The 22,470-nt window shown below is 50.9% G+C and overlaps 2 protein-coding genes across 7 annotated transcripts; both read right to left on the reverse strand.

Moving 5' to 3' along the window:
* Positions 1–3,103: 3,103 nt before the first annotated feature.
* Positions 3,104–6,475, reverse strand: LOC103816354 (leucine-rich repeat and calponin homology domain-containing protein 2-like). 3 transcript variants are annotated; one of them, XR_007777633.1, is made up of 4 exons: positions 6,146–6,473; positions 5,611–5,722; positions 4,388–4,451; positions 3,104–3,618 (listed from the first exon to the last, which is right to left on the reverse strand). XR_007777633.1 is itself a non-coding variant. In XM_050974538.1 (3 exons), the coding sequence occupies exons 1-3, from the start codon at positions 6,429–6,431 to the stop codon at positions 3,588–3,590; spliced, it is 381 nt and encodes a 126-aa protein (XP_050830495.1). In that variant the 5' UTR covers positions 6,432–6,475; the 3' UTR covers positions 3,104–3,587. The 3 variants fall into 3 exon arrangements, 1 of the variants encoding a protein (XP_050830495.1); XR_007777632.1 differs by having other exon boundaries at positions 4,596–5,722; positions 6,146–6,470; XM_050974538.1 differs by lacking the exon at positions 5,611–5,722 and having other exon boundaries at positions 6,146–6,475.
* A 3,557-nt stretch (positions 6,476–10,032) lies between these two features.
* On the reverse strand, positions 10,033–21,356 carry LOC103816513 (UAP56-interacting factor-like). 4 transcript variants are annotated; one of them, XM_050974519.1, is made up of 9 exons: positions 21,124–21,356; positions 18,713–18,856; positions 14,854–14,996; positions 13,433–13,557; positions 12,355–12,439; positions 11,884–11,924; positions 11,728–11,802; positions 10,968–11,079; positions 10,033–10,211 (listed from the first exon to the last, which is right to left on the reverse strand). In XM_050974519.1, exons 1-9 carry the CDS (start codon positions 21,200–21,202, stop codon positions 10,116–10,118), a joined length of 900 nt encoding a protein of 299 aa, XP_050830476.1. In that variant the 5' UTR covers positions 21,203–21,356; the 3' UTR covers positions 10,033–10,115. The 4 variants fall into 4 exon arrangements, with proteins under 4 accessions (XP_050830476.1, XP_050830475.1, XP_030084908.1 ...); XM_050974518.1 differs by having other exon boundaries at positions 12,355–12,442; positions 21,124–21,355; XM_030229048.2 differs by having other exon boundaries at positions 11,884–11,927; positions 21,124–21,350.
* Between the last annotated feature and the right edge of the window lie 1,114 nt (positions 21,357–22,470).

Here is a 22,470-nt window from a genome sequence, read left to right on the forward strand (position 1 = left end):
CACCAACAGCTCAGCTTCCTGGGAGGAGCTGATGCTTTATCATGTTTGAACTCAAGCCTTTCATAAAACCCTGGTGCTGTTGAAGTTGATTCAACACTTATCATGGACTGGAACAAAGGCAGCCAAACACCCCTGGTATTCCAAAAACTGAGCTGTGCTTTCTTTGACCTTCAAGGTTTATGTCAGATCAGCCAGCAGCAGTGAAGCTGTGCTGAGGTGTAGCATTGCTCATGATGCTCTTTAAACAAGGGCACGTCAGACAGGCTGTCAGCAGGCTGGGTATCACTGCCCATCACTGTCACGGGGGCTCTTTACTCACTGAGCCACTTAAGTGTTGCTGAAAGATGAAGGGCTGGGTATAAATGATGTAAATGTTCATGAATGGATGCACTGTACTGTGATACTGGCTGTCACTCAGACTCACAGAGTGTAGAGAATGTTTTTCTGTGCTGGAGGAGCTGGGAATCAGCAGTTTGAGGGGATTTCTGCTGCACAGAATGAATCCTAACAGACAAGATGAACTGCAAAGACGTTTCCCGAGGAGAAAGTAGCAAACATGGGCAGGGATAATAAATGTTGACAGGGGTCGTTCACACTACATGCAAGTGAAAGCCATGGAAATTGAAGGCAGAATTCCCTGAGGCTTTATTGTAACCAGAGTATCTCTCTTGATTCCTAACCTGGACGCTTGCTACTTCCAAGCTCTTACACCTGCTCTCCCCTGCCTTGCCTTTCAGTAGTTTTGGTTCATAAACAGTCTTAACATTGTTTGTTAAACTGACTTCAAGTGTTTTGATCAAGACTTGGCTTAACAAGGTGTAGAATGTAGCACCCTTTCTGTTGAAATGTTAGCTCTATGTGTAATAATTGCCTTTATTCCATAATTATATTGCCTCACATTTTGATAGGTAATTTCTCTTGAAAAGAATTTTACCCATGATTCATCATTGGCCCAAACTGAATGGATTTCCTCCACTGGCAAGAATGATGTGTGAAAATCAGACAGGAATGGCAATGGAGAGGTAGGAATGTTCTTGTATTCCTACTCTTGAATACAATCACTGGTCTCCAGCTTTTGACTCGTGTGTCTCTACAAAAAGAAACAATAAAATTAGCTTCATTTCTTTTTACTTTAACAAGTAGTTCCCAAAATACTTAGCATATATTTAAGAAACAGAATCTCAGGTTTTGTCTCAATTTTTATTTTTGCTTTTTAAAACAAACCAGAAACTACTGTGGAAAATAGCCCTTGTGTCTCAGAGAACCTTAGCAAGTTAAAAGGCAGAAAATAGATTCAAAACTAATCTTGAGAAAAGGAATATTAGATTAGTTTTGTGAACGTTTCTTTCCCATCCCAGTGATTGTAGTTTGGTTTCTTCCCCCAGACTCCCTCGCTGGAATTGTGAGGTGGGTATGAGGTGCCTAATGCAGTCACAACTTGCCATCTCGTGGCGTGTTTGTGCATTACCACGGTTAAAATTCTCACACTATTAAGGATTCTTACATCCAAGGAAGTGTAGATCAGCGAGTGTAGGCCCCCATAAAGGCATCTAGCCTCTCATGAGATAATTAAAACCTAAGGGGGGCAGGTATCCATTGTCGATTTATCAATCACGACGTCTTTAATTAGCCTCGAATGATGCATAAGTGATGCACGGACGCGCCTGGTGGGTCTAACCCAGCTCAGCGGCCCCCGTGGCCTGTGCGGCCCCTGGGGCTCAGCCGGTGAGGAACGGACAAACGGACCAACGGACACGCGGAACAACAGACAGACACGCGGACTGACAAATGGGCCAGCGGGCACACGGACTAACGGACGCATGGACCAGCGGACACACGGACCAGCGGACACGCGGAACAACAGACAGACACGCGGACTGACAAATGGGCCAGCGGGCACACGGACTAACGGACGCATGGACCAATGGACACAACGGACACTGGGACTGACACTCGGACCAGCGGACACACGGACCAGCGGACACTCGGGCTAAAGGACAAACGGTCTCGGCGCCCCGGCAGCACGGCGGAGGCGACTCTCCTGCCCCGCTCCCGCTGTTACTCTCCCCTTCCTCCCCTTCTCCCGCTCCATCCGCCGCTCCCTCCCGGCTCCGGTGCCGCCTCCGTCCGGCTCCGCCCGTTCTGCCTGCGGCGCTGCTGGGCGGGCACCGCTGGAGCTGATGCCATCCGGAGCTGTCCCACGTCTGTCTCCACCTCGCTCGCCGTGCCTCCAGCAAGGACACAAGCGCTGGGGACACTTGGGCGCCTCCCGGGGTCCCCGGCCCGAGCTCCGCCGCTCGGCAGCCCGGCCGCCGGCAGCCGGTAGAGAAGGCGGGCCCTGGAGCTGGGCCGAACGGTGACAGGCGTCTGGCCCGCAGGGAAGGCGAAGGAGCCCTGCAGGAGAAGTACGGAGTGGGTTCCCTACTGGAGAGCGGCGGCTTCGGCAGCACCTGCTCGGGGACCCCCAGTGAGCGCGGGGCCGGAGGAAGGAGGACGGCAGAGGAGGGCGGGGCGGGCGGCGAGCTCACACCGATGCTTCTCTTTGCTCGCAGGTGCCACCAGATGTGTACCCGGGATCGCATCTCCGTGCCAACAGCCTCCAGCACCCACCCTGTGCCAGGATGGGCTTGGGCTGCTGGGAGCCAGCACGATAGAAACACCCGTGGGGCCAGGAAAGCCTGCGGGTCTCAGGACCGCGCAAAGGACGCTTTGGTTTGCAGGGACGAGCGGCCTGAGCTCCTCCCCTGCCCTTTTTTGACTCGCCTTGTGATTCAAGTTTTTGGCCGAAGGGGATAAAGGCGTGGGTTTTCTCGGCCACTGGCCATGCTCTTCCCTTGCATGGAACAGTTTGGGCTGCCCCAGGCCCCTTCTGCCCTCTTCCAGCAGCAGGGGCATTTTTCACCACCCAGAGTTTGTAAACAAGAATCAGACGCACTCGAGAAGGGGCCTCCTTCCAGCCTGGCTCTGCAGATGCTGAGGCTGCTCTGGGCTCTGCCAGGGCTCTGCTGGGGCTCAGCTCTCGGCATGGCTGGGCCCACTCTCCCCTCACACTGCTCCGGTCAGCTGAATCGCGGGCAGATAAGGAAGGGATACTTCAAGGGAGTTAAGGTTTACCAGAGTTTTTATTCAAAAAACACGAGGGTAAGAATTAGCAACCTGAATATACAACAGAAGAAAGGACAGTTTACCAAAGCTGTCACCAGAAACTGCTTTGACCAGCAAGGAGTGCAGTGGAAACTCCAGACAAAGGGTCCACGGCAAAGTTGAGAACAGCAAACAAAATCAAAAGAGAGAGTGACAGAGTACAACAACAGTATGAAAGAGTACTAGAAGAGAAAGAGCAGAAGTGCAGGGATACTTACAGGCAGTTCATTTAAGAGGCTGTCTCTTCTCCAGAGCATAAGAACAACACATCTGAGCATGAAGCTATTCCTGTTCTCACCATCTCTTTCAAAGGACCATCATGTGCAAGCCATGGGCAGCACAAGCAGGAGCCCTCACCTCACAGCTGACAGCTGCCATCCCTCCTTCAGCTAGACATGTCTGTCTAGCAATATCCTGTGAATTTCCTCCATCCATGTACTCCATCACCAACCAGAGATCTTCATCAACAGGTAGCTGAAAGAAGACAATGGCACAGAGAAGAATGTGCACAGCTAAATGACCTTATGAAAAGACTGCAGGGGAGTTTTGCTTCCAGGTCACTTGTAAATGAACACAGAGTAAAATGGAGAGACATTCCTGCTGCTACACAGGAATCTGCACAGTCTAAAGGAAGAGATGTGAAAAAGGAGATGCCTTTCATGGCAAGCATGTGAAACGTGGTATAGGAACACCCAAGATCAGTGTGGAACCACAACACTTGCCACCAGCTGGTTCACCCCCTTAACTCAGCAATTCCACCAGTAACTTCACAAGTCTCAGAGCTATCCACAGGAGGAGGCTGTGCACCACTTAGCACAAAAGTGGTCAACTGTCAGGAAAACCTTGCTAAAAGAGCCTTCAGAAACAAACAAGGCAGTTGAAAAATGGGCAAAATAGGTGTTTCTGGAAACAAGAATCTCATCTTCCTAGCACCCACAAAGGGAAAAGAGTAGGGGAGGAGGTAGGCTGGGGCCAGGGCTGAGGAGGGAGCAAGGGAACAGTGGCAGGCCCCAGCAGCAGCAGCCCAGACAGGATGCAGTTAGTTTTTACACACCCCAACCCCTCCCAAAGTCTGCCCATGGACAGGAGACCATTGGTCTGGTCCAAACTTTGTTGGCCACCCATTGTGGAGACCATCACCATGCATTTAGCTGATGCATTGACATTTTTAGAGATTAAGACCACGCTAGCATGTCCTGCTCTGAAAGATATCACTGCCAAGAAGTTACTGACTTGAACTTACCCTTGGCCAGCTGGCTCAGCTTCAGTGTGTTTCTTGGCAGGCTCCCCCATGCTCACAGTATGCCCTGAAAATAAACAACAGGAAAGGCAGTCACTCCAAGATGGAGACCCCACCTTACAGGAGAGCCAAAATGCAGCCCCACCCTCTGGGGCTCTGAGCCCCTTGCACTCAGGTGGGCAAAGGCAATAAAGGACTTTGTGACATTCACCTGCAGAGGAACACTGAGCACAGCTGATGCTCAGACACACACACCCCACACCCTCCTCTGGCAGACAAGACAGAGAGCAGACGTGCTCAGATGCATGAGGCACCTCTCTCCTCTCCCCTCTGGCTGCTGTCAGAATGCTCAGCCCACGATGCCTCAACAAAGGGAGGTTCACTTCCCAGACAAAGTGTCCTCTTCCCAGACAAAGGGAGGTTCAGTGTCCTCTTCCCAAACAAAGGGAGGTTCAGTGTCCTCTTCCCAGACAAAGGGAGGTTCAGTGTCCTCTTCCCTAAAAGGTGGTGCTTCACTATCCTCTTCCCAAACAGCGGGATGTTCACTGTGCTCTTCCCACGCAGGGAGATGCTGTCCCTCCCCTTCCCCCACGGCATGATGTTCACTGTGCTCTTCCCACACCACTGGCTGTCTGCCCTCCTCTTCCCACATTGTGAGATCATTATTCTCCTTCTTCCTGCGATGAGGATGTTCCCACTCCTCATCCCACACTGCAAGACATTCCCTGTCCTCGATGCACACTGCTGGAGCTTTGCTGTCATCTTTCAGAATGGTGGGAAATTCACCACCATCTTCAAGTTCACTGTGGTCTCTGAGAACAGAGGGAAGTTCACTTTGTTCCTTCCTCCTCCCCAGCCTTCTGGTCTTCCTGCTCTTTAGCCTCCTCTCTGGAGACAGAGAGCTGGAGGAGCCCTGATGCAGCTTCTGTGCTTTGTGGACCGACTATAGAGTGACGGACAGGAAACTGTATCACATTTATGGCCTTATTTATCCTCAGCTACACATCCAGCCGCACTAAGGAGAGCATTCTAGGGTGTTCAAACTAACAGTGGGCTAAAGCAGCCATTGCCACTTATGCTTGTGAATTAGACACTCCACTGTGGCTAAAAGCAGCACGGAATCTTCTGTCTGCAAAATCACTCCTGCAGCTGTTCAAAAGCTCTCCAACAAATAAGGAGAAAACAGCCAGGGATCCCTTAGATTCTGCTGCTGGAAAGACACTAACAGGAACTTTCAGTCCGCCCACCAGGCTGGCACTCGGCTGCAACACACCAAAGGTTCCTTTCCAATCACCACAGGAGGAGTTTCTCCGGAGCCACGCCTGAGGTGCCCTGCAGCTGGAGAGGGAAAATTAACCAAATGCTATCAGGAAAATAACCTGTCAGTGCTGGAAAATCCCACGCAGCAAGGCAGGCCCGAGAGAGCCTTCTGCTTTCAGGATATCCCTATAGGAGTTCTTTCAGTGAAAGCCCGGTGCCTGCACGGAGAGCCCGCTGTCCCCCACTGCCCGCGCCCAGCGGGATCCCCGCTCCTCACCCACAGCGGCCGCTCCCGTGTCACCCCCTCGGCTGTGCCCACAGCCCTGCCCCGCCACCGCGGGGATCCCCCCGCTCCATCCCCGCACCCGAGCCCCGCACCCGCCACCGCCCGGCCCCAGCGGCCGCCACAGCGGGTCCGCGCCCCCCGCCCCCAGCGCCGGGCCCGCGGCGGCCCCGCTGGACGCCCGCGGCCCCGGCCCGCCGCTGCCAGGGCCCCCTCACCTGCTTGCGTGGTGTCGCTCAGGTCGCAGCCGCTGCCGGGGAAGTCGCGCAGCTTCCTCCCGCTCAGGCACAGGATGCCCGAGCTGCCCGCCTCCTCCAGGGCCCGCTCCAGGCTGCGCACCGTGTGCGACTGCGGCAGAGCCGCCGCGCCCCAGTGCGGCCCCGAGGAGAAGGAGAGAGTCAGGTGCGCGGGGATGCCGAGCCCCGCCGCTCCGCTCCCGGCCGTCGTCCCGCTCCCGCTCCCGCTGCCGTTGTTGCCGCCGCCGCCCCCCTGCCCGGCCGCCATCTTGACCGGCCCCTCCACAACAACGGCAGCGGCCGCTGCGCAGGCGCCGCGGGGCCCGCAGGGGGCGCCCCGGGACGGGGCGGGGCCTCGCGGCGCCCTCGGCGGCGCCAGCCAATCCGCGGCGGCGGCAGCGCCGAGGGGCGGGGCTTCATGGAGGGGGCGTGCCGCTGTGTGCCCGAGGGCTCGTGTGCCGCTAGGGGGCGCTGCCGGGGCTGAGGGAGCGGGAGCGGGACCGGGAGCGGACCGGAACCGGGATCCTCTTGGCAACGGAGGCATCCCGGGAGTGGGGGGAGCCCGGGAGCCCGGTGCTGCATATTTCTCTTCCAAGAATGGCTCTGGAGCTGGGATTAGGAAATGCTATAGAAAGCCTCATAGACCCACATTTTAATGCAATTGTCATGTTTGATGAGCAGAATCTGCTTTTCAGCCTTGAACCTCGGGAGGATCCTTGAATTCTTGAATTGGTTTGGGTTGTTTTTTTGTTTATTTTTGTATGCATACGTCATGCCTAATTGGGGGATCTCAGGGAAATTCCCTCTCCAGGGGCTATGGAAGAGCCTGGCCCTCAGCCAGCAGCGTCACTGACAGACAGCTGAGCCATTATTGATCACTAAGGACCGGAGCTGAAATACCATGTGGCCGATGTCTGGGTGACATTCAGCAGAACCACTGAGCCAGGATCAGTGAGCAGGTCCTGAGCAGTGAAGGGTTCAGTGCAGAGCTGTGGGGGTTTGGGGATCTCCCTGTCCTGGCACACAGATTGCCCTTCCAGCAAAGAGCTCTGTGTGCAAAATGCAGCTGTGGGGGGAAGGGGTCCCGTTGTCACCTGCAAACAGTGTGGCTGTCTGCCTCCTCTGCCCTTAGCTCTGGCTACTGCTGGGGGCTGTGCCATTCAAGCTTTCAGATGAATATCTGCCAACCAGTCTGGCTGGGCCACAGCTTCTGCTCTTGCCCTGAAAAAAAACCCATCATTCCCGGGATTCCCAACAAGAAAATCAGCCCAACCTGTATAAACACTGCGGACTGCTGCCTTGGTTGATGTTCCAGCCACAGAGGGGGTGGAGTGTGAATAAACCCAGACTGGTGTTGGGCCAAGTGTGTAGGATGATTTTGTCTGCAGACTTGGAGCAGGAGGCACGGTGGCTCTGCAGCTGGCAGGAGTGAGGTAGTGTAGGGGCCCTTTGGAATTATAGATAAATAGAAAGCAAAAAGCAATACTGGAAGAATCCTCCACCAAGTGCTGTGAAACGCAATGATACAAGTGGCTAAAAACACAGGTGAATGGTAGTGCAGGTTCAGTGTAGTGACCAAGCAGGGCCACGCACCTTTGCTGGTGTCCTCCCTGCCCTGGGATGCACTGTGGGGACTCTCTTCTAACCCTGTGCAGTTACTTCTTCTTTTTTAAAATTCTCAGACACCAGGGGAGATGTTACTCTGGAGGCGGTGTTGCCTGGCCTGAAAGAGAGCAGCAGTCCATGTCACAGAGCTGCCCCTTCGCAGTGGCCCTGACCTGTGTGCAGCCATCCTGGCTGGGAGCTCGGCCAGAAGCAGCTGCTGCCACTCCCCAGGTGGGGAACTGCTGGGCCACCTGTCCAGCACAGGAACTGTCAGACACTGGATGGGCACAGGCCACGTGTGCCCCAGCGAGGGCTCAGGAAGCAGCTGAACTGTGTCACACGAACACCCCTGGGCAGCAGCTCACCCTGGGCACAACTGCGGGGATAATTCTGTTAGAGACAAGCATTCTGTGGGTTTAGTACTTTGGCAGAATGGGGTATTTTATGCCTGTTGGGCTGAGCTCACACTGTGCCCTCTCCCAGTATGTTTTTTGTGTGATGCTTGGCTGTTTGTGAATTCAGTGCAAAGCCTGTTTTATCTCCTGCTACGTAAAAAGTCACCCAGCACTGCAAGGGAATCAAGCTAGGGAAAAAAGCAGGTTTTATCACCTAAGCCCTCACTATAAATTTAAAGAGTGGTTAAAAGATTGTAAGGTTAAAAGATTGCTAAAAAACATTTCTTTGGAGAATAGAATCAGGGTGTGATCTGAACAGCAAAACAATGTTTCCCACTCAGCTTTCAGTTCTTACAGGACTGAATGGCTCCATCCCTTTGCAACGTGACTAAAGAAATGTTCAGGTTTTCCTGGTCAATCTGCCATCTTCTGTCCATATTTAGAGCCAGGAGGCAACTGAAATCAGGGATACTGCTATTTGTGACTGTGTTTCTTGTTCAACTTTTCAACTTCCATGACATAGAGATTATTAGCAGGAAGGGGTGATGTCTCCTCCAGAGTTCATTAACCTGGGTGTTGGGCTGCATTTGTTTAATTTTGAACATACAATTTTGAACAGCCAGGACTGCTCTGATAATTTTGCCAATAACATTCAAGGCATAAGAGATCACGGCAAAGATTTTACAAAATACATACTGAAAACCTCACACTGCTTTGGAGCCAGTCTTTAAAGCAGTAAACTGCCTGCAGGTGGGCACCAATGGGGACCAGTTTCTCCCAAAGCACCAGCCCATGCAGTGTCACACAGAAGCTGAACTTGCACCAAAGAGCTGTTGAAGCAAAGGAAATAACCAGAGGTGACATTTGACAAGTTAAGATTTTTATTCAGTGCACTGGACTCATACATCACTGCTTCATCAACTAACAGCATTTCACACATTCCTATAAAACCAATGCCAAGTCCAGTATCTTAAAGATGCTCGGTGTAAAACGTAAAGCAGTCTATCAAATATTTCCTGTTATAAGGATAGCTTAGAGCCCAATAACAGGTGTGTCCAGCATGTTCAGTGCTGGGTTCCAGCAGTGGATGGAGCAGTTACTCAGGGTTGATGCAGGGTTTCATTAACAAATGTCTAAACCCAGCTCATTAACATCTCACCCAATGTTTATCAGTGCTGCTGCTGGTTTGATTATTCTGCTGCTTTGAGTATGGGTGGAGCTGCAACTACAAAAACCCTAATGCAGAACTACTCAGCACTGGAAAATGTGATCTAGGCTGGGGCAGCCTGTCTTGCTCCATGCTGAGGACAGTGACTCCAGCAGCACGGCATGGCACGTCTCACCCCGTCCCTGCAGCAGCAGTCAGAACAGCACAGCAATCCACAGAGAAATGCAAGGTGCTCAGACCTGACTGTCAGGGCAAAGCAACAGGTTTTCAGGGTAGAGGGGTCTTACACTGCAAACCTCTGGGCAGGGATGCCTGCAAGCACAACCAAGTTGGGCAGTTAGGTGTATGCTGGCGATTGTGGGCAGCTGCAGCATCCCCACTTTCCTCTGTCTCCAGTGTGGGCAGGCACGTGATGCTCAAAACCTCCCACCCCCAGACAATGTAGGGAAGGCTCTGTGGTACACCCTCCCACTATCAGCCCAGGGTGCCCTGGCAGGGGAACAGGGCTGGTGCCAGCCCTACAGCTTCCCAGCAGAGCTCTCCCAGCAAATCCATCTCCGCTCATGCCCCTCCACCACCCTGCCCATGTCCCACCTGCCTTGTGCTCTGGCCCAAACGCTCATCCTGCCTGATCCCTGCCCTCAATCACTCATTCACTCTGCGTGTAAGGAAGGAGACAGCACATTGCCAAATCAGCTATCTCGAAGGGAATCTAACGACTTTTATTGAGGCCTTGTCAGGGAGCCTGGACTGTCCCAGGGAGTCCCTGTGACGAGCACGTGTCCTAAGGCATGGTGACCGTCCGTCGGGCGCTCCTGGCCGCTGTAAAGCGCCTCTTATTCCTCAGACCAGAGAACCTCTCATCCAGCGTCAGGCTGGTCTGCAGGGGAAAGCGAGAGCGAGTCAGGCCCCTGTCCTGTGGCAAAGCACAGCCAAACTTGTAGCGGGGTATTGATTAGAGCCCGTCAGTCAGGCTGGTGATTCACAGCTGGTTAGTCAATTAAACCACTCAGCACACAGAGACAGGGAGCTCGACAGACTGTGTGCGGCTGGAAAACCTCCAAGCAGCTCCCAGCCCCAAGACACAGGGCATCCTCGGCAAGAACAGGAGCAAGCAGATGGCATTTGAGCACAAGGCATCGGGTAAAACCAAACTGTCCAGACAAGAAACGCCGGCAATGAAGAAGGTGGAGCAGGATTTCTCAGCTGCCCCAGGGCTCTTGGACCATACTTCAGTGTAAAATGTGACACCAAGAAGGGCACCAAAGCAAAGAGCGAGCAAAGCCCATAAGTGCCACGTGTCTCTGAGGAATGGGAAGCACTGACAGTGAAACAGTCCCCTCTGGCCAGGACTACTCATCAGCAGGACCTCCCTGCTCCAAGCAAGCACACGGACAGGCCAAGACAGGCCATCAGAGTGGGGAAAACTGGGCTGAGTCTGTAGTTGCTGAACAGTCTTCTCAAGTGCCTTCAGTTTTGTGAGCAACCTGGCCAACACAGCTACGGGACTTTCCTCCCAGGTTGTGTTAGATAAACCCAGCTGGCAGCCCCAGAAACCTGAGTGTGACGTTAACAGCTCAGTGGCAGGGCTGCTGCAGGGAGCCAGGTGCCTCCTGTCCCGTCGACAATCCTCTACCTGGTTGGCCATGGCGCGGAAGTTGAACCTCAGCAGCACCCCTTTGGGCTGGGGCTTGGCCACCCGTGCTGGGGGTCTCTGGCTTGGCAGGAATGGGCGCTTGGATCCAGGCCTGGGGAAAGCACAGAGCTGCTGTCACTCAGGATGCTAAGGCAGCACTTGCCATCCTCTGCAAACCAGCACGGAGCAAAGGACACACCCACACACTCCACCATCCCATGGCATGTCTGGCCCCTGGCAGAGCCAGGAGAGCAGCCGTGCAGGCAGAGTTCCAGCACTGGGGACTGTCATATCCAGGCTGTTGAGGGGTGCTCTCTGCACCCAGGACATGCACAGTGCCCTCACCCATCCTCCCCTCTGCCCCCAGCTGAGTGCCAGGTCCTGCAGCTGCCCCTTTCCAGCCTCTGAGCTCCTCTTACACAGCGAGCACAAGGTGTCCCTTTGAGGCACACAGTTTCTCCCAACGCCCCACAACCAGCACAACCAGCCTGCCACCTCTTCCCACAATGGTGCTTCCATTTCTCCTCACTCTGCATAACAAATGAGGGCATGGTAATTACAGATTACCATGTAATTACAGGTAAATACAGAAGATTTTTATCTCCTGATATGCTGGGAAAGGAACCAGACATCATTTGCTAAACATGGTCTGAACCATTCAGTGCACACTCATCACAGAACTGAAGCTGCAATAATGCTAAAGGGATTTGCAATGGCTTTTGTAGGGCTCCCACCCTAACAAATCACCTCATTTACTTACAGGCTGGGCAGGCCCGCTTGGGGATTAACCACAGAAACTGTCAGAATTGCTCCCGGGCTGGGTTTCACTCGCCACCTGCCGAGACAGGGAGATTTATCCAGCTTCAAGCCTGAAAGAGCACTGTCTATTTGCATTGTGCCTTTGTTCACCAATTACCTTCTCATCCTTGGCGGTTTTCCTTCTCCTTGAGAATCCATCTGCTGTAAAATACGTTTAAAAGCAATTACTTAAAATAATTAGCTCTCAGAAACGGTGACTCCTTTTCCAGGATTTTGTTTGGTGTATCTGAAGAGCTCCTTCCTTGTGAGTCGTCAAGAAATGTGCTAATTTGGGGTTTCCCACCGGCACAGTGATGTGTATGGGGTGCCTTTACCTTGCCCTGCTTGTGCTGCTCTATAAACTGCAAGGTTTATTTTTATCACCCTCCCAGGATTTACTTCCCAGCTGCCAGAATACCGAGCTGCATTAAAAACTGCCTGCAAACACTTTCCTACCAACACACGCAGCGTTCAGGTCTTCCCCCTTTCTCCCCCAGTTACTTTAGGAAGCAAACCTGCACCTGGGCTGGTAAAACATGAAGGTTTGTCACTACCTGCAGGCTGCAGAGGAAATGTCTCAAACACTGACCCATCTCTGGAAGCGAGCTTTGGAGAACCACTGCTGCATCCGCTTCTGCTGGAACGCTGGTCCTCTGTTCAGCAGGAAAGGCCTGCTGCTAGAGAGAGACAAAGAGGTCAGGATCATACCAGGTCTCTAACATTTAATGCCAAAATACCTAACCCAAGCTGGGCTTAAAAAGCAGTGTAAGAAGCAAATAAGGCTGTGTGTTACTGAATTCAGCCCAACAGGTTTTTCTGCCAGCAAAGGATTTCAGAGGAACTTGATTTTCTGCTCAAATGAGGCAACAGTTTGTGTGTTCTGAGCTTTGCTCATTAAAAGCAAAAAACATGGGAGGAAAATCCTAGAAAAAAATCAGGTCAGAAAGGACCTCTCAATGTTTTTCAGTCCCTGTTCTGCCCAGAGCAGATGAAGGACTGCAAGGAGCTTCCTTTTGAGCTCAGAGAACATAATGATCTCGATGAGACAGTGCCCAGCACCTGGCACACTGCCTTCCTCACAGCTCCTGGGGCACAGTCTGCTCCTGCAGCCCCTCACTGGGACAGACTCCCTGTCTGCCCATCCCTTATGGCTGGAATCTGTATTTCCTGCCCGTGTGAAAATAAATGCTATTTCACCCTTCAAAAGTGCTTCCCAAAGCGACAAAGTTTATTAAAAATACAAAGGTCACATTTTCTGTGCTTCCTGAAATAAAATCACAGATTAATATAGGCATTATTAACTATGAGCACAAGTTTTTTTTCTTTCCAGGTTGTTTTCTTTCCAGTTTATTAAAAATACAAAGGTCACATTTTCTGTGCTTCCTGAAATAAAATCACAGATTAATACAGGCATTATTCACTATGACCACGAGGTTGTTTTCTTTCCAGGTGCCTTCCTAACATACCCAGGGGTATTTTTCTGGTGCTGCACATGCACATGGCTGTAGCCACACCCAGCTGGCACATACAGAGAGAGAAATCCCATGATTATTGCACAGGTCAAAAAAATCCCATAATTTGTAAAAAAAAAAAAAAAAAATTCCCATGATTTGCACAGGTAAAAACCACTGAAAGCCAAAATAACCCAGAGTTACCAAAGATTTTACCTTCTCCCTGGGGCACGGATGCTGGCAGCATCTGCTCTGAATCTCTTGGGGCTTGGAGATGGCTGTGGCTGTTCCTCCTGCTGCTCACCACTGCTTTTGGCAAAAGCATTGCTCTTCTTGGTGCCCTGAAAGAGCAGTGAGACCTCAGCAGTTGTCACCTGCAGCACAATCTTGGTACAAGAAGAGGGGGTGAGGGCAAGGACAGCACACAAGGGGCTGCTCTCTGCTGACACTGCTGACAAAATCAGTCATGGGGGGTGCCTCCCTTCCTGCACATGGAACTGCAGGTGCCAGGCAGAATGTTTCATTCTAATTCTAATTCATTTCATTCTAATGCTGCAGAAACCAAAGAAGAAAACAAAGATCAGTCCCCACAGAGTGAATCTCACAGAAGCTGTGCATTACAGCCCTGCTCAGGTTTCCTTCTGGTCATCAGCTCTTTCTTGTCTGGACAGGTGCATTGCCTGGTCCACGCCCTGATGCATGGAACACACCAGAAGACCCTCAGCAGGGTCTGTCCTGCAGTTCCAACACACACTGCCCCAGGCTCCAGCCTGGTGACTTCTGTGGGACAGCTACCATCCTGTTAGTACCAACTAACTGAGGTCTATTTCCATATTTTCCCCCCTTGGTTTATTCCTGCAAAGCTACTGTAGAATTCTGCCTCCTAGCAACTGCTTATTACTCTCTGTAAATACCAGCCACACTCAATATCTGAGTCATCCTCGTCTTTCTTTTCAGGAATAACCTCACTCCTTGCACATGCATGCTCAGTTTAGGGCTTTCTTATTTATACCCCTACAACACATTCACTAAATGTGCCATCCTGCTCAGCACTTGTATTTTTTTAAAAGCTTACTGAACATCTATGACCTCCTAACTGAGTGGATTTTCATCAGTGCAGGAAAACCCAGCTGCCTCTCACACTATCTGTCACAGTACTGGGAATCAGTGTCTCTGGTGGAAAAGGGTATCACTGAACCAGAGTCACCTGACAAGTCACCAAGTCTGTCCTTTGACTTCACAGGAACTTGGAAAATGCTCTGGGTGGAGAACAAATCACAAAGAATCTTAACACACCTCCTCTAAATGATAATAGTAAGACGAGATGCCATGGAATTAATTTTTATGGAAATATTTTTAAACCTTTTCATACCAATTTAAAAAAAATCTTTTTTAGCAAAACCCATAGGAACTGATCAGTAAAATTATGCTAAGTCAGGAGCTGTATAAAACTAACTGCAAAATTCCTATTCCATATTCATGTATGTCTGTACTCACCTATGCATACAAATGCTGTGCACAGGCATTAAAAGATGGTGGGCTTTATGCAGATTGTTCTTTGGGGTGATCCAGGATCATAAAATTGAGCAGATTTCTACATGATATTAGGAAAAGCCAAACCTTCCTCATTGCCCTACCTCCTGAGCCGAGTCCTGGCGGTTCAAAGGGCTCACTCCATGGAATGCAGCAGCTGCTCTTCTCTTGCCACCAGGCAGAGCATTCCTGAACTGTCTCCGACCAAACTGCTGCTGTCCAAAGCCTCTTCTGAAACGCTGAGGTCCTAAAAACAAAGCCCTCTTACTTTAGCACCCTTCAAAACTCAGTTTATGACTACAGTTTTGTAAATAGATTACAAGATTAACTTGATGTGATACTACAGAAATAGTGGTGCAAAAGTCACGCTGATTCATATTAAATAATTAATTTTTCCAATGTCTCTCTAGCACTCTTTTTGTATTAAGGACTGCCATACACATTATTTGATGTGAAAGAATACAGAAGAGAAAAGCCTTTCACAATTCTGATTCCTCATAAAGACAGGAACACCCACATCAGGAGACCTGTCAATCTGTTGTCAGAGCTCACACTGCTATGAATTAACTATGAAACAGAAAAAGCCTTTAGGTACAGATATACACATGATTTGAGCATCCCAAAGCCAATCCCACAGCAGCTTCAAGGGCCCACATCATAGTATAATTTTTATTTGTGTGTGTGTGTGTGTGCATATATATATTTGCTTTCTTTTAGCTTGACACACCATATTTTCTCCTATTGAAGTGGAAGTCTCCTGCTGTTCTATCATGATACACACACGCCTGCTGTACGTCCTGCATTTAACCTTCTCCCCTAAGCCTGCTGATGATTTTGAGGAGTGCTGAAGTGTAGAGGGAGAGGAAAGCCCTGTCAGACAGAGGCACAGTGCTTCCAAACCTAATTACTCCACATAATAAAATTCTGTAGTCGTAATGAGACAGCAAGTCTCTGAGTCACTGTGTGAGCTGCCACAGGCACAACAACAACAATCACAAAGCCACAGCTGGAATGCCAGGATGGAATTTATTTCTGTTACCTCACAAACCAGCAGATCCCTGAAGCAACACCTAAGCAAATGCACTTGGGCACAATCAGCAGCACCATTAAGCTTGGCCCAGTGCTGCCCTTCACACCAGTTTATCAAGGGTTTGCCTGCACAAGGTCACCACAACGCTGTGTTCTGATCTCTGTACCAAGGCAGGGAGCTCAAGCATGTCCAGAAGGGTGCCCCAAGTCTACTAAACACCTCCATTGTCTCTAACCAGATGTTCCACTTCTCAGTGCACACAGAGGGAGAACAGCAGTAGATGTGTGTTCTCCTTCACTGCTGCTTCCCACTTTGCCAACCCCAGCTGCAAGGTCACTGAAGCCCCTCTGTTTTGAGCCCATTCCCCCCCAACAGCTGCTGTACCAGAGGTGTGCCCACACCTTGGGGCACAAAGCTGTGCATGGCAGAGGACAGTGTGAGTGCACTCAAACCCTGGATCTCCCAGCAGAACCTCACTGACACAAACCACAGAGCAGTGAGATGCATATATTGATCTCACATCATCGACTGCTATGTGACAGCAATTTATACTGCCTTGGAGCAACTGCAGATGAAGTGTTCTGAGGCAGCAGTGGCATTGCTGTGAGGGGCCACAACTGCCACAATGCCTTCAAGGCTGCAGCCTCAGGGTGTAACACCAGCCAGCACCAGCCTGAGCTGTTTACACTGAACATGCTTGAAGATGATCTGAGCTGCTCTGGCTCTACAACAGAAGGGAACCAGGACAGGCCCGTGGGAAGCAGATCCCAAACTCCATGTTGGGGTGCTTCCTGCCCCATGGCCAGAGGTGCTGCTTGGGAACCTGCACAACACAGTTCACAAGCCCTGGGGCCAGCTGTTATTTCCTTTGCAGACAATGCCCTCTCACGGCAGGGGTGCAAGTGTGTAAATGTTCCCCTCCCGACAAACATTCAGTTTTGGCAAACTGTTTCTTTTTGACTACATGTGGACTTGCTGTAGTCAATGTCCCTTTGATTTTCTCTCCTGCTTCTATTCCCCTAGTCTGTTTCTGCCCTGCCTTGTTTCTCTTCAGCCCCTACCCTAGGCCTGTCCCTGTCTTTTGCCTGTTGGCTGGGCTGCTCTCCTCCTGGACACCCAGCCTTGCTGCACAGCTCTCCTACACCCTGGAGAGGACAAGAGACTGAGCTCAGCTGCCTTTCCTGGATACTCATCAGAGCAATGGCAGGGACTGCTGCAGAAGGCAGCCCTGACTAGAAAATCGTGTTCCTGTCAGTCTGTTCCTATTAGAGAGCCTGTGCTCAGCAGTGCACTCAGGCACAGCTCACCCAACACAAATAACACATGACAGAGCCATCAGCCACCAAGGGGGACCCCATCACACCAGCTGGGGACCAAGGCCTCGCTCTGTCATCTGTGTCCTGAAGTGTGACACATGGGAGGCTTCATGTCTGCAAAAGATCTGGCAGATATTTAATAATGTAAGAACATTTCAATAAAACCCCACGGCATCAGCAGCGGGGGGGGGAACCCCCCCCACACACACACATGCCATGTTTAGGTGTGTGCTCAGAGCCTGGCTCTGAGCACACCTGGGATGGCCAAAAGGCACCTCTGCTCAGCCAGTCCAGTCTGGGCACAAGTTCCCATGTCTGACAGACTCTTTTTTTCCAAGGAGATTTGAAATTCAAATTTCTCGCCATTAAAAATCATCTTTCCCTCACTAGGGAGAAGGTTTAAGCCATATTCCAAGAGGAATTAACAGCACTTTGCTTGCTGGTTTAATCAGCATAATACCCTTCCCCCTCCTCTGTCATTACTGGGCTCCTCAGATCATCATTTTGATAATGGTTATCACATCTCAGCCCAGAAGGGACTGCATTTCAGCAGGGACCAAAGTGAACTGAGCCCCTGATGAATTATGGGCTAAATTCCCAGTCATGCTGAGCTTCCCCAAATTGCTACTGACAATCAGCACCACACAGCATGGCAGGTCTCTGCACTTGGCAGGGCTGAATTCAGACTCCCTGAAAACCTATGAAATACTAAAACTAGCAGAAATAATTATATAAATTAACAGAAAAGCTCTCCTATCTAAGAAATAGGGAAAAAATATTTTATTTGATTTGCCTCTGGGTGCAGTAATTGCTTGAGTGCGGGAGAATATCAAAGCCTGTAGGTTCTGATAAAAAAAATCAATTTGCTAAGGGCATTTATCACCGTTATGATTTGAACTAGAACAATCCTCATTAAGGCACTGTGTGGTGGCCACCAAGAACACAAAGGTGGAAGGCAGAGCAGAGACAAGCAGGATTGCTCCCAGTGATCCCACTGTCCTGATGTATGATTGGCACTCCAATATAAGACTGAAAAGATATTTCTGAAAAATATCACTAAAATCTTCAGGACAGTGGGAAGAAAATAATTAATTAAAGATAATAAAAAAAAGTTCATAGAGATGTCATTTCACGCAGCAGACAACTTTGGTTTGTAGTTAAACACCAGTGGAACAAAACAAAAGTGTGATCACTCAGTATTATAAAAAAACCCTCACCGTAAAAATAGCATGCTTGACAAAAGTGACAATTTAGCTTCAATAACTGAGCTATCAAATACAGTTACTGAGGGGGTAATTTGGATAATTTAAGTCTGCTCTGGGAAAATGAGGATTAGGAAGAGGCATAATTAAAATATGCAAAGCCAAGGGGAATAGAGAATAGATATTAAGTCACTTTAAATTAGTAATTCATGAGAGTGGAAGGGAGAGAAATGGATGAATTATGCTCTGAAAGGGCCCTGATATTCCATTGTTATGGGGAGAAAAGCTAATCAGGGCCTGAGCGCATCTTATATGTGCACAGAAATTGGATAGGAGAAGGATTTAAGAGCTGGATTTTGCTAAAAAATGCATTTCCCAGCCTGGCCAGCCTCTGCTGCCTCAAGTGCCCATCTACCTTGCAAATTCCTCTGCTTCCAGGCTCGGTATCGGGGCCGCCCATAGCCGGAGGCTGAGCTCCTGTTCTTGACCTGCTGCCTTCTGCTGTCGCCCACGGCACTGACATCTGTCTGCTCTTTCCTGTGGCGCTTTATGATGTCATCTGGAATGAAATGAGGAGAAATCCATCGAAACTGCACTTCACACCAACAGCCATTCCCTCTTTGGCTGCTCGGAATTGTCAGTGGTAAACGCGGAGCTTGCCGCTCAGTGAGCTCCGCTGGGCAGACAATGAAAGATTAAGCTTAGCTTAGAAAGTATAGGATCAATTTACTGGGCTCCTGCAGCCTGGAGATTAGAGTGCAGCAAATGATTTACAAATGTGCCACCATCCAGCACGTCCCCACCACGGGCAGGACAGAGATTTCAGACCCCATCCACTAAGGGATCTGGTCTTGCAGGCTTCCCACAAGCCTCAGGGAAGAGGTTTTGCAGGGGCACCAGGAGTTCAGTGCTGGGCAGAGAACTTTTCTGAGAAGGTCTGACTTGAATTGCTGTAGGAAAGGTGGCCAAAGGGGGGAGGATGTGACAGCTGTTGAGCTTGGATCATGCACAAAGTAGTGCCAGGTGCAGAGCTCTATCAAGAAACACCTCAGCCCTCTCCATTCTCAATCAGCTGGTCTGCAATCAACAGCATCTTCTTAACTCAAGCTGCTCTGATGAAGAGGAACGGCAAAGGGACGTCTCTTCAACAATTCATATTTTCCAACACTTTCTTCTTTTAACCTCAAATCTTCCAGAAAATACTTTGCAAATAATAAAGGCACATCTGCGAAGCTGCAGGCAGAATGTTTCAACCTGAACGAATTAGCAAGAAATGAAGTGTCCAAAACAGGCCCTTTCCCAGACAGAGGCTACTCCAGCTCCTTAATGTGTCACTGGAGTCCAAGGACAGAAGCATCATCAGCTTTCAGTGGGTGCTTACCATGAATTATCAGACCTCCAGCACTGCTCCCTTGTCATCTCCTATCAAGAAACTCCCGTGTCCAAATGAATACAAAGCCCGAGGAAAAGAAAGTAGAGCAGATGTAAGAGGAGGCTACTTTTGTGATTTCTCTTTCAAGTCTGCCAGGAAGAGAATAGGCTGGGAGATGCTGGGCCATGTTCTTGGGATGAATTTGTTAATGGTCTCAGCTAAATGTGCCTTTCGGGCACGTGTGATTTGGAGCACAGGATGCTTTGAAGTGTTTTGAAAGCATCCCTGCACGCTCTGCAGGGAGGTGACCACACTCATCCAAGGGTGGGCTGTCCACAGCATGAGGAAATGAGAGGGACTGAATGCCCAGGTGCCTGATCTGTCACTTTTCAGTGTCTTTTCTGTTTGGCTATGACTTGTTACCCTGCCTTTTGTGCCCATAAACATTATGAGGTTAACAGAGTGATGTAATGGACTACTACACAAGGCTGCAAGGGGATCCTGAGAGGTCATTTGTGGTACTTCTATGCCCTTGAGGCAGAATTAGATATCAGGCCAGCTTTAAAGCAATTCCTGCAGTTTTTTGTGACTGCTAACTCATGTAAGGCACAAATGTATCTGAAAGCATAGAAAAACCACCTGATGGAAAAAGTTATTCACCAGGGGCCTCTTGTTTTCCAATTCTCTCTTCTACCCTGAGTAAGGTGTATTCTGGATGGAATACGGAGTTGGACCACAGGAGGTCTGACTGAGAGAAGCACTAAGGGAGAGAAAAAGCAAAGGGAGCATCACACTTCAGCAAAGAGAAAAAGGGTGTGTAACACTATGGGAGAAAAATAAATCAAAAATGAGGGATCCACTGTTGCTATAGCTCTCATAGAGACATTAAAATAATGGTGCATAAGCCAAGGGATCAGTTTGAGTTTGCAGTGGAAAATGTTCGTCGTTCCTAACAAATGACTTCGCTGGGAAGAAATGACACAAGGTTTCAGTTAGGAAGCTGATCCAGTAACACAAGGTGCTGGTGGACTTTCCTTTCACAGCAGAGACCCCAACACGATAATCCACCAAGATCTCTCATCCATGCGTCAGAATCCAGGCCTGGGCAGTTCATGACAGGGCTTGTTTATGCTCAGTCCAGATTCCCCGTGCCAGAGGAATGGCGAGCATCGGAGTAAGCTGCTATAAATAGCACGGCGAGGCCATGGCCCCCCTTCCCTGTCAGCGGGGCTGCTCTGCCCGAGCCCCCCGGGCCGCTCTCCCGTGAGCCCCGGGCTGCTGCGAGCGCAGCGCCGAGCCCGGCCCCGCACACGGCCCCTCCGCCCGTGCTGCCACCGGGACAGGGGCACCCGCACGGCGGGGCCACCTCCGGCCCGAGCCCGGCCCGAGCCATCTGCACACAGCCACCCCGGCCCCCCGCCCGCACGGAGGGCCCGGCAGCGCCCCACACCTACCCAGGGACATGTCGATCTCCTCGGCGCCCGGCTGCGGCCCCGCCGCGGGGCCCGCGGGCTGCGGCCCCGCCGCCTCCATGGGCCCGGAGCGCTGTGCGCTCACTGCGCCTGCCCGGAATGTGCCGGCCCTCGGCCGCCCCGGGCCTCGCCCCGGCCGCGCCGGCCCCCGCTCGGCTGTCCCTGCCCTCGCCCCGGCTGTCCCGGCCCCCGCTCGGCTGTCCCTGCCCTCGCCCTGCTGTCCTGGCCCCCGCTCGGCTGTCCCTGTCCCCGCCTGGCTGTCCTGGCCCCCGCTCGGCTGTCCCTGTCCCCGCCCGGCTGTCCCGGCCCCCGTGCCCCACTGGCCCGTTCCCGCACCGAGCGGCCCCTGCGCCGCCTGCGGCCAGCGCGGCTCCCCGCCCGCGCTCAGCCCTGCCCTGGCTGCCTGCCCTCCGCACCCTCCCTGGCGATCCTTTCCATCAGCACCTCCCCTCCATCCCTCTCTGCCTAAAACACCGTGCCCCAGCCTCTGGGCTGACACTTTCCAGCTTCTCCCCTGAATCCTCCTCCCCCGGGGTTTATGCCAGCGGCAGATGTATCTTAACAACCCGGCAGTCAGTTCTGAGCCATGAGAACGATGGAATGACCTTGCTTCCTTCTGAAGACCAGAAAAACAAGGCAACTCTACGAACAGAGATACTCGTGGCTCATATTCGTGTATGAAGTCTGTTCTCATTTGTGAGCGCCCGGAGGAGGAAGCACCCATTTGGGACTGGTCTCGGGGCAGCATCCCGATCACTCACAGAACTCAGATTTTTCAGGGATCTTTCAGTCTCTGTAGCACTAGTTATGGCATCGAAGCTATTCTACAGTTTGAATTGAATACAAAATGCGAGCTAAACCATCTTCCTCTACTTTAAAAGACAGGTGAAGAAATAAAAAAGAGATAGGAGAACAGTATCTTCCAAAGGGCTGCCATGCATCAAGTGAGAAGCATGCTTTTCTCTTCAGTTTCCATAAGATAAATGCTGTGAAATAAACTTTCTCACCACGTATGTAATAGGGGCCACATGAATAGTGAACAGTGTCTGCATATTCTGATTTTTCAATACAGTGGTTTTTTTCCACCTTGCACTTCAAACAGTAGAGAAATTTCTACAAGCAGATCAATCAGGGCAAGAATTGCCTCCTGGTATGTGTACAGCTCTTGGAAAGATCAAGTGCTTCTGAAAGTGTTGGTTTAGGGAGTTGGTCTTTCATGAAAGAAAACAATGGAACAGTGCTGAGGGAGCAACAAATAACCTTTGCTGTATTTTGCAGTGATGCTGCAGAACGACCATGGAGGCAGACTGGTGTGAGATGTGAGGAGCC

This window comes from Serinus canaria, chromosome 4A, assembly GCF_022539315.1.
Source record: "Serinus canaria isolate serCan28SL12 chromosome 4A, serCan2020, whole genome shotgun sequence".
NCBI classification, from domain to species: Eukaryota; Metazoa; Chordata; class Aves; order Passeriformes; family Fringillidae; genus Serinus; species Serinus canaria.

Excerpts from the sequence above, each read along its gene's own strand:
- LOC103816513 (XM_030229045.2), bottom strand. The coding sequence starts at position 21,202 with ATGGAGGCGGCGGGGCCGCAGCCCGCGGGCCCCGCGGCGGGGCCGCAG. Across the intron at positions 11,803-11,883 it reads AAACCGCCAAGGATGAGAAG|GTGGCGAGTGAAACCCAGCC; the intron begins GTAATTGGTGAA and ends CTGTCTCGGCAG. Across the intron at positions 10,212-10,967 it reads TCCGCGCCATGGCCAACCAG|ACCAGCCTGACGCTGGATGA; the intron begins GTAGAGGATTGT and ends TTTCCCCTGCAG.
- LOC103816354 (XM_050974538.1), bottom strand. The coding sequence starts at position 6,431 with ATGGCGGCCGGGCAGGGGGGCGGCGGCGGCAACAACGGCAGCGGGAGC. Across the intron at positions 4,452-6,145 it reads GAGCGACACCACGCAAGCAG|GGCATACTGTGAGCATGGGG; the intron begins GTGAGGGGGCCC and ends GTTTATTTTCAG. Across the intron at positions 3,619-4,387 it reads GCTGAGCCAGCTGGCCAAGG|CTACCTGTTGATGAAGATCT; the intron begins GTAAGTTCAAGT and ends GTCTTCTTTCAG.